Genomic DNA, 11,145 nt, shown 5'->3' with positions numbered 1-11,145 from the left:
AATAAAATGAAAATAGCTTCTCTTTTCTTGTATCTTGAAAGCTTCTGGTTCGTCATCCCCCAAAATCCACAATGCAACAATGCATTGACAGTTAAATAGAGCATTCAGAGACTAATTAGTAAAGTATCTACAAACAGTGATGTCAGTCACTAGGGTTTTTGTTGTTTGGTTTTTTGTTTTGTTTTGTTTTGTTTTTAAGTCTTTCAAGCTACTAAGTGGGGCTTTTGTTTGTTTGTTTGCTTGCTTGCTTGGCTTTTTAAACATCGGTCAGTAGCTTGCTCTTATTAACGCAGTTTTGGTTAGCTGTGGTACAATTGCCAGTTCTGATATTGGCCTGTCTATAATGGGCTATGCTATTATTCATATCCTCTTCGATCTCCATGTACTCAGATTTGCTGATAGTGGAGGAACTGCGCCGACTGAGGTCACTGTCAGAGGCTAAATTAGGGGAACTAACGTGGAGCAACTGAGCCTGCTCTTCCCCCTCAGTTTCTCGGTGGTAGAAATAGTTGAAATTGGACACAATGACAGGTACGGGCAGGGCAATTGTCAGCACACCAGCGATGGCACACAAGGAGCCCACGATCTTGCCTCCAATTGTCACAGGGTACATGTCACCGTATCCTACAGTGGTCATGGACACCACCGCCCACCAGAAAGCATCGGGGATACTGGAGAAGTGCGACTCAGCTTCTTCCGCCTCGGCAAAGTACACTGCACTAGAAAACAGGATTACCCCAATGAAGAGGAAAAAGATGAGCAGCCCTAGCTCTCTCATACTAGCTTTGAGGGTCTGGCCCAGGATCTGGAGGCCCTTAGAGTGGCGGGAGAGTTTGAAGATTCTAAAAACCCTTACCAACCGGATGACCCTGAGGATGGCCAGCGAAGTGGCCTGCTCGCCCTTCTGGTTTCCCTCCTGCTCGGCTATCTCGGTGCCTAGGGTGATGAAATAGGGGATGATGGCCACAATGTCGATGAAGTTCATGATGTTTTTGAAGAAGTCTGTCTTGCTGGGGCAGGCGAAGAAGCGCACCACCAGCTCAAAGGAGAACCAGATGATGCACAGGGTTTCCACGATGAAGAAGGGGTCCGTGAAGATGTTGGAATTGTAGATAACCGTGGTGTTATCGATGCGGTGCACGGTGCCTGTGAAGTCCTTGTCATCCTTCAGCTCCGGTAGAGTCTCCAGGCAAAAGATGACAATGGAGATGAGGATGACCATGACCGAGACGATGGCGATGACCCGGGCGGGCCCCGAGCTCTCAGGGTACTCGAAGAGCAGCCACACCTGGCGCTGGTATTCCTTTTCGGGCAGGGGGCGCTCCTCTTCCTTGATGAAGCCCTCGTCCTCCCGGAACTTCTCCATGGCCTCCTCGCCCAGCTCGTAAAATTTGATCTCCTCAGAGAACATGTCCAGGGGCACGTTGACCGGCCTCCGCAGGCGGCCCCCGGACTGGTAGTAGTAGAGGATGGCGTCGAAGCTGGGCCGATTGCGGTCGAAGAAGTACTCGTTCCTCAGAGGGTCGAAGTAGCGCATGCGTTTCTTAGGGTTGCCCAGCAGCGTGTTGGGAAACTGCGCCAGGGTCTTGAGTTGCGTTTCGAAGCGCAGCCCGGAGATGTTGATCACCACGCGCTCGCAGCACTCGTGGTCGTCGTGCTCCGCCGGCCGCGGGTAGCTGCCATCCTGGGGGTGGCCTGGGGTGGCCGAAGCCTCGTCCACGTTCTCTCCAGACATCACCGTCATTGTGGAAGCAGGGCGCAGGGGTGAGAGACCAGGAGAAGGCCGGGGGTGGGAAGCAGCGGGAGAGGAGGGGTGGGGGGGACCCAAGCGCCCCCCCCACCGGAGTGCGCAGCTTCCCCACGCTCAGGGGAAAGGGCTTCAAAGCCAGCAGGTGGAGAGATCTGTGACTTCACTTCTCCTTACCTTCCCCTCCACCCTGCCTTTTACTCAGTTTGGAATCCCCCTCGCCTGCGGCCCTGGGTGTAGCTTTTTGCCGAGGGTGGAGTGGGGGGAGGATTGGTGTATCTTCCTGCTCCGAGGTGCCTTAGCGCAGTGCCGTTCTAGCGGACCGGGCCATCACTTCGGGGGTCACCCTGTCCTCCCCTCCCTTCCGTGAGCCCTCCTAGGACCGGGTGCAGAGCCAGCTCAGCAGATCCCCTCGCCTGCCACCCCCTCTGCTTCTCCTTGGCTCTCCCCCCTCCTACCCCTCTTCGCCTGCCGCCTTCTAAGCTCCCACCAGGGCGATCGATGGACGCTGCAGAGAAATAGAAAGTGATACGGGGGTAGAAAATCAGAAGCATTCAGATGGGACGGACCTACAGACACCGAAGAGCACAGACCTCTAGCTTTTTTAGAAAGCACTGGACTTTTGCTAGGGTTAGCACATACAGACAGACACACGCAGACACCCGGAAATCCAAGTTTGGGCTCTTCCATCCCACTTTCCCCAATGCCCGACAACCGATCTGTTTACAACTTCGTTAAACTAAAGATCGGGAAAGCGCCGAGAGACTCCCGGGGAGTTCCAGGTGCCGGGCAGCATCCCCACACCCTCTGCTTCCCCCACCCCGCGCCCCTGCCCGTGCTTCTGCAGCCCCGGACTGGGGAGCCCCCTACCTGGCCGGCCGGCTTGGCGCAGGGGCGGTGCTGAGTCGGAGGAGAGCCCCAGTAGGAATGCGGCAGGTCGCCTTTGCAGTACCCGGGCGGGAGCGGCGGCCGGAGCCGCGGCAGCATCTGAGAGGCGCCGGGGCAAAGTCGCCGCCCTCACCCCCTCGTCCTACGCCCCTTCAGTGGGACAATCGATTGAGCGAGCCGCTACGGCGAAAATGTCCGTTCCCTTCCCCCATTCTCACCGGTCGCCAGCAACCTAGAGACGCCGTCCTCTCGCTGGTGCAGGGAGTTCCGGAGGATGCGGGGCGGAAAAGCAAAATGCCACCCTCTCCCGAGGCTCGGAAGCAAATGACGATAAACAGCACTCTCGCCCCCTCCTAACACTATGGGAGCCCTTGATTCAATCCCAAAGGAGGCGGGCGAGCAAGAGCCTGGATCTACATGGCTCTCGGATCTCCTCCGCTTCCCGCACCCCAGCGTGGACCTCGCCGAGGCTACGCGGCGTGCCGGGAGCAGTTAGGAGCTCCGAGTGGGGCAGGGTGCGTGCGGCGGCAGGTCCGCTCGGTCCATTTCTGGGCGCTGCAAGATCAGCAGAAACCTGAGAAAGCGCCTGGAATGCGGAGCAGCGATTGGCCCACTCGGGCGTGGGTTGGGGAGGGCGGGGGAGGGCAGGAGCGAGGAGGTAGATGGAAAATATGAGGGGGTGGCTTGGCAGAGGGGGGTTGTCATTCAGTTCCCACCCTTACCAGCACAGCTTTTTCCTCCTGCTGCCAGAAAAGCCGACCACCAATCTACTTCCCTTATGGTGCACAGCCCCGCACACGCACGCTCCCTGGCCGCGACCTTCCCAAGGAATCGCACGTTGGAAATGGTCAGGTCCGACGCAATGCAGGCAGCGGTGTTCCTGGCAAAACTCCTCAGATGGGCTTGCGTTTGTGCAGTCCCACGGTAATCGGCTTCTGCCGCCATGCTCTGCGTGCCATCCCGCCCCTCCCGCTGGGGTCTCTCTGCAGGGGTGACCCAGCTTGTCTCCCCTGGACTGGGAGAGATGCGCACTTTGGGGAGAGCTCTGCAGTTGATCAACTGGGTTTATCTGTGTAGTGTTACTGCGAGGCAGTGGTGCTGAGTCTGTCCCCCCTTGACCTAGGATGGGAGTTGAAGTTTTCTTACGATCAGATTATTTTGAAATACGGAGAATGCGATTTGTGGGCAACCAAAGGCTTCGTGGGTTTGTGGGGTTGTCTGCCAACTTGGTGCTAATTGGAACGAATCTGAGAAGCAAGTCGCCTGCCTACCTCCCACCTACGTCCCTCCTCCCGCAGCCCCTTTTCTCGGCCTAGTGCCTCCAGAAAGCCTCTTGCAAGGCTTGCAACTTCTTCGGAAAGGGTCCGCACAGAGGCGCAGGGCAACACGAGCCGGGGCGTCCGCGGTGCTCTCAGAGTGCCGCTACAGCTGCTTCCCCAGAGGCGCTGCGCCTCGGCGACCTCAGCGCTCCAGGAGGCAGCCTGCAGCTCTGGTACTTTGACTGCTACGGAGTCTCCAAGGAGGACGCAAGAACCCGGAGTCGCCGCTGATTGGTTCCCCTGCTGCATTGGGACCACCCTTCTCATCACCGCAGATCGCTTTGCTTCCCGCCTACACCAGCCACCACTTTAATCAAAGCCAGTGATTGTATCCTCCCCACTCTGTTGTGGCTTGTGGAAAGCAGAGGCCTGTGCAGGGTTGCCCAGGCAGTGCAAAGATCCTGGGTACGGAACTAGTTAAATCCCTCCTCCAGATTCAGACTCCAGCATTCCTTTCAGAAAAAGAAAAGTACTTGTTCCCTCCACACCTCCGGATCCATACCCCGACTTTTCTTTTACGAACAATGAGTTCTCCTAAACTCCTCCGTCCCATATTCAACGCTGCCCTTTCCCCACCTTTCACACACAATATTCCTGTATCCTACAAACTCCATGGTCCCCTGCCTTTCTGCGGTACTGCTTTATTACAAGAAGGAGGGAAGGGAGGGGAGGAAAGGGGAGGGGAGAAAAGAAAGAAGGAGCTGTGGACTGAAACACTGTCAAGTCCCCAGTTTCTGCTGCTGCTGTTGCTGCTGTTACAGCCCCATGGGACTTTACGCTATTAGACCTGATGAACACTTTCTGACCATGTCCCAGCAATACTGGGCTTCCCTATCCTGCTTTTGTGCCTCCCTCTGCCTATAGCACCCTTCTTTCTTTTAAATGCCTCTAAGGCTGTCATCTCCCTAGCATCATGTGGATTGCACTTGCCCCAATTCAGCATTTAGAGATTGTCTTACTAAAAATGATTTGCAGACTGCATGGGATCCCAGGTTCCTAAACTCAGGGTTTTATTAGGAGGCATAATAAAATCTGGAGGTTTACAACATTCCTAGCAGGTGTATTTAGAGCAGGACTGTATTTCCAAGGAACTGGAAGAAAGATATTGAGCTAGGAGCTCATCGTTCCTTTCTTTTGGGGGCAGGGGGCAGAGGAAGAGGGAAAGAATCTTAACAGACTCCAGAGCCCAAGGGAGGATCAATTTCACAACCCTGAGATCATGACCTGAGCCAAAATCAAGAGTAAGTTAGCTGCTTAACCAACTTAGCCACCCAGGTGCCCCAGAACTCTTCATTCTTTCAGGTAGCCCACAGTTGGTAGGGGTCTAAAGATATGTATTCACTCAAATATTTGCTTAGTCCAACCTTTGTGTCAGTCATATTCCAGCATTGCAGACAGTAATAACTATGACATGTGAGGTCCCAGAACTCATGGAGCTCACATTCTGGTGAGAGACAGACAATAAAAAAAATAAATAAACCACACATTATAACATTAGGTAAAGAAAATTAAGAGAAGGGGATCTGGAGTAACAATTATAGATCTGCATGGACAGGAAGGGCCTTTGCAGAAGTAACATTTGGACAAAGAAATTCAAGAAGAGAGAGAAAAGGGAACAGGAAAACAGAAGCATAGATGTAGGAGCAAAGGCAAAGATCCCAAGGCAAGCTTAGTATATTTGGGAAACAAATGAGCACCAATGTGGTTAGAAAGAAGTAATGAAAGGAATGTTGTAGAAGGTAGGTCAGAAAAGTAGGCAGGGACCAAACCATGTAGAGCCTCTTGGGCCACTGTACAAATATTTCATTTAGAAATATAATATGTTCCATGTCATAATATAATATGATTTGCCACTTTTAAAGATTATTCTGGCTACTGGAAATAAGGCATGAGATTGGAGGTTATTAAGTGGCACAGGCAATGATGGCTTAAACAAGCAAGGTACTAGTAGGCTTGTGAGTAGTGGTTGGAATAGAATTACATTTTGAAAATAGAGATGGCAGAATTAGGGATGTGGGGGAAAGAAACATTTCAAGAACATCTCCTAGGTTTGTAGTCTTAGTAACTAGGTGGATGGTGATATCATTTACTGGAGTGGATTGGACAGCTTCTCTTTCACCAGAATATGAGCTACATGAAGTGTTAGACCTTGTGGGTCTTGGTTATTACTGTAGTGGACAGCTGAGGCCTCTCCTCAGATGCTTTCTGCCTTTCCATTCTTCTTGCCCTGCGGCCACTCACCCTACCTCAGCTGCTGCTGGAACACCCAGCTGTGCATGGGCAACAGAGTTCTGCCTCCTGAGGTTGACCACACTGTGATGATTTGGGTTTCTCAAGACTGGAAGAAGGTCCAGGTGAACAACACAGCCATTTGGAGGCATTAATTCAATGGACCAGTGGGAGCTTGCCCAGTAGGAGATATGAAATATTATGGAGCCTATAGGTAAATTCCTTCTCCTTTAATCTTTTCAGAGATGAACAACCAAATAGTCTAGTGACAGGGCTGCATCTCTTTGTGCCTCGTGAAGCATTTGACAGCTTGGTAACTCACCACCTTGTATTTGTACCCTAACTTCCTCATCTCGCTTCCCATTTTCCTTAATTTCATTGCACGGGGGATCACACCTTCCATTAAACCATAAGTCTTGCCTTGGGTTCTGTCTTCTAGGGAACCTGAGCTGAGGCAGAAGGAATCAAAACTTCAGCTAAGTTTGAGCTATCTGTTAAATACCCAAATGAAGATGTTGAGTAGGAAATTGGGTATGTGAGTCTAGAGTTCAGAGAGAAGGTCTGGGTAGATCAGGGTTTGTCAACCTTAACACATTCATCTTTGGAATGGATCCTTCTGGTTGTAGAGGGTGTTTTTGTTTTTGAAGTTTAAGATGTTCTGAAGCATTCCTGGCCTCTACTCACTAGCTGCTAGTAGCACCTGCTCCCAGTTGCGACAACCAAAAATGTTCAGGAATTCCACGTCAGGATATCCTAATTTTAGGAGCCAGAACCAGAAGGAAGAGCCAGTGAAGAATGACTGGTAAGGTATGCAAACCAAGATAATGTAGGGTCTGTCAAAGAAAATGAGTAGTATTTTTAGGAAAGACAGATCAATTTTGTTAAATACTGCTGATAGAATGAATAGAATGAGGAACTTGCAATTGACTACTGGATTGAGAAAATTTGACTTCGTTAGAGATTGAGAGAGAAGAACTGATTATAGTGGGAAAAATCAACTCTCGGAATTTGGGGGTAAATGGGGAAAAGAAAAATGAAGTTGAAGCTGAAGGAAGATAAAGAGGGGCAAGTCTTTTTTTTTTTTTTTTTTAAAGATGAGAGCTATTACAATATGTTTGTATGCTGATAGGAATGATTCAGTAGAAAAGGAAAAATTGTTGATGCAATAAAAAGAGAAAAATTGGAGCAATGTTCTTGAGAAGGCAAGAGGAGAATGGGAATGAAGATCCAAAAGAAGGGGTTGGCCTTGGAAAAGGACAGTCTAAAGAAAACGGAAGAGGGATAGCAGAGTTCAGACACAAGTAATTTAGTAGATGCAGTTGTGAGAATTGGTAGACTTTTACTTATACAATCAGAAGTAATTTTCTCAGTGAAAAGGGAAGCAAAGTCATCCACTAAAAGTGAAGATGGGAAGGAGGTCTTGAAAGATGTGGGGAGGGGCAGGAAATGTGAAAGAATAGGAAAGTGAGAGGATTAGGAAATATAGCAGGATGGCCTGACAATACCAAGCTCACTTGTGGTGACAAACCATGTATTTCAGGGTTCAGTCCTTGAGTATTTGAGATAAACCTGGAAGTGAGTCATTATAGAATTAGTTCTGATGATCTTTCATGGAAAAATGTGAAACTAGTTCTAAATATAACCTCCTTCTTAGGATGGATCTCTTAAGTACTAGGTACTGATAAGGCGAGATATGACATGAGAAGTGGTCTTACCAGGCAAGGATATGCCCATGAGGACTCGTCTTAGATTCTGCTGAGGACAATGTCACAAGAAGAGGAGTGGAGGTCTTTAAGGTATGAGGTATAATTGTAAACAGTAAAATAGAACCACTAGCAGGCAGGAAGGAAAGTTCAGAAGTTCACCAAGGGTTTAAGGTGACAATGAATGGTGTGGATGGCTCCATTAGTCAGGGGTCCTCTTGATGACATTGGGCTTATCTATGGATGGGTTCCAAGGGTATGTGAACCTTCTCAAATTTTATACACATTTTTGGTACATGTAAATAACCTTATTTCTGAGGACCAGGTCCATAACTGATTTTTTTTGTCAAAATCTCAAAAGGAGATTATCCTGGAAGAGTTGAAACCTGTTTTTAAGTCAGAGATGACTTCTAATTCAATCATTCAAATCTTAGACAAGTCACTCCAGTCATTTCACATTTTTATCTCCTTATTTGTAAAATGCAGTGTCTATATCATAGGCTGTTGTGAGGATAAAGTATAAATCGAGTACTGATCAGTAGTGTCTGGCATAAAGTTCAATGAAATGCCAACTTCAAGAGAAAGCCACCAGAAAGGTCAGGAATCATTGCATCAGACAGTTTTAATAAACATTCACTGAAGGCAGAGAAGCCCCTAGAAACTCAAGAATAAGAAAAAAGAACAAATGTAATGCCTACCATTGGGAAGCCTTACAGCCAACTTCAGTTTTCAACCATAGCAGAATAGCTGGTGCTAGACATTTCCTATCACCATAAACAACTAGCAAAAATTAAAATATATAATAACAAAATGAAAATAAAATAAAATAAATAAAAATATTTTTTTATTTTTGATTTAAAAATAAAAACAATAAAAACTGGATAAAATACAGGAGGCAGCACTGAGGAGTAGGCAAGATGGAATTGATATGTTATAGAAAAGAGAAACAAATGAGGTGAGTTTTATGCCTATCTTAGCTTGTTGCCTGGAAATATTTTCCAGAAGCTCTACAAGAAGATGGAGCCTAAGCAGAACCTGATGAACTCCCTGAGTTGAGGAGACAGAGACTACAGTCTAGTGAGGCTGAGCTGAAAGCTATGAGACAAATTACTGAAGAGGAAGTAACACACAAAGAAAAAGCACCAGAAATCTGCACGGAAGGTCAAGTATAAAGAGGTGGGTGGCAAAAGAAGAAGGCAGAGAAGTTGGTTGGCAGGAGCCAGGTCATGAAGTATTCATTGTAGTGAGCTTCCAATCTTCTTTGTTCTCTTTAATGGAATTCTCTTACCCATAGTCATGTGCCTGAAGAGACAACAACTGTTTCAGGCTCTCTCATGAGAAATTGGCCCATGACCCAATCCTAGCCAAGGAGATGTGAGGGCTTCAGGGAAAGACTTTCTCAGTTATAAGAAAGAGCTGTAGAAACACTTTCTGTTCATACTCTTACTGTCATGTCTGGATGAGTCATTGTTATATGCACCCTGTTACTGGCCTGAAAGATTAAGCCAACCCTGAAGATGTCATAGCAGAAGGAGAAAAAGAACCCAGATCCTGGTGGCATCAGAGAGCTGCTAAATCGATCAGCCATGAAGCCTTTCTACCATGAAACTCTCTATTATGAAATTCAATAGTTTTCTTATTGTTAAATTAGTTTGAGTTGAGCTTTTTCATTAAATCTCATTAAAGAATCTCTCATTAAGGATTTTAAAGAGACTTGCAAAATATTATGGAAAATATTTGGAGATATGATTTAGATACAGGGGCTCATGTTAGTTATAACTCTTTCTGATAATAGAAGTAAAAACTTAAACCCAAATGGCTTACATTTAAAAAGAGAATTCACTGGCTAAGAAAACTGAGAATGTTGTAAACAGATCTGGAACTTCAGGAAAGGCTATATCCAGCACTCAGCATTTATGGCTAGGATGTAATTTTTTTCTTTCTCCATTTCTCCATTTCCTTTTATGAATGTAGACTCTACTCTCATGCATGGCTACCAGTAACTCCATAGAGTGTATACTTTGTGTCTGGTAGGAAATAAGTCCAATTCTCCGATGGCTCAAATAAGAGCTTTGGAATTAAACTTTAGTGACCCTGCTTGTCCTGACTGGTATTGTTTACTCATCTCTGAGCCAATAACTGCAGCCAGGAAATTGGGATGTACTGACTGGGTGAAAGAAATCAGGGTTCTTCCCTGGAGATGGGATGTGGTTCATCTCACCCAAACTATGTGGAAGGAAATTCTAGAGGGCTGGTGAAAAGGGTAAGAGAGAACTGCCTGCTAAGGAGGTAATAAAGAGAGCTAAGGGTGGCTCTCATGTCTCTTGACTTGGGCATCTGGGAGACAAACGCACTTCGGAAAGAGAAGGGAACACTTCAGGAAGGTCAGTTAATATAAGCAATATAGCGAGATGTAGGTCATTGGTTGTCTTAAAAAAGCAGTTTCAAGGGAGTAGTGGAAACAGATGCCAGATTGTAGTAGTCAAGGAATGAATGGAGTGGGCAAGTGATGTTAGGACAAGAAAGCATTTGTTGAAGAATCTTGGAACTAGAAAACAAGAGAGAAATAGAGGTAACAGCTAAAGGGGACTGTGAGATTGAGGAAACTTCTTTTGTCTTTAATATGGGAGAGATTTGAGTATGATTAAAAGCTGAAGTTGACAAGTGGAAAAACTATAAGGAAGAACAAGATTGAAGATCTAGGCTAGAAATGGGGTAATTAATAGAACAAGATTCCTAGGAATGGTGAATAGGGCAATGCAGGGTATAGCTAGAAAAAATAACCTTAAAGGAGAGTAAAGGACTTCTTTTCATTGTGATAGAGTGGGAAGAGGGGAGGACTGATGGAAATGCATTACTGCATCTGTGATGGGAGAGTAAATTCAGCAAATTCAGGGATATTCCATCTGAAGTTTTCTAGTTCTCAGTGAAGTAAAAAATATTAACTTACTAATGGACATATAACCGGAGACCTTGAAGGTAAAAGTCACAAAGAAGAGTGTATTAGGAAAATATATGGAACCCTCACATTTTGTCACATGTCATCTAGAAGGTGCCAGAGTCTAATACCGTAGAGACCCAATCTTCTTACGGTTAATTATAAATATAATCAGAATCCTGACTGGAGTAATATATTTCTTAATCATTGCCCATTAGATAACTTTCAATTTAGTCAGACTCCTCAGTTGGAATCTCAGAATTCACTTTTCCTCTGGTTGTTCCTGTCCTTCTTGTTTACTCTTCTGGCCTCCTTTCAGGA

General features: G+C 46.8%; 1 protein-coding gene across 1 annotated transcript; it reads right to left on the bottom strand.

Moving 5' to 3' along the window:
* Positions 1-256: 256 nt before the first annotated feature.
* LOC111159790 (potassium voltage-gated channel subfamily A member 1) lies at positions 257-1,744 on the bottom strand. Its single transcript, XM_022522394.1, has one exon. It carries the CDS (start codon positions 1,742-1,744, stop codon positions 257-259), a length of 1,488 nt encoding a protein of 495 aa, XP_022378102.1.
* Positions 1,745-11,145: the final 9,401 nt, after the last annotated feature.

This window comes from Enhydra lutris, unplaced genomic scaffold (genome assembly GCF_002288905.1).
Source record: "Enhydra lutris kenyoni isolate GAN:26980312 unplaced genomic scaffold, ASM228890v2 scaffoldscaffold69, whole genome shotgun sequence".
NCBI classification, from domain to species: Eukaryota; Metazoa; Chordata; class Mammalia; order Carnivora; family Mustelidae; genus Enhydra; species Enhydra lutris.
Note: the sequence above shows the minus strand (reverse complement) of the source record. Positions and strands in the feature narration are given on the sequence as shown.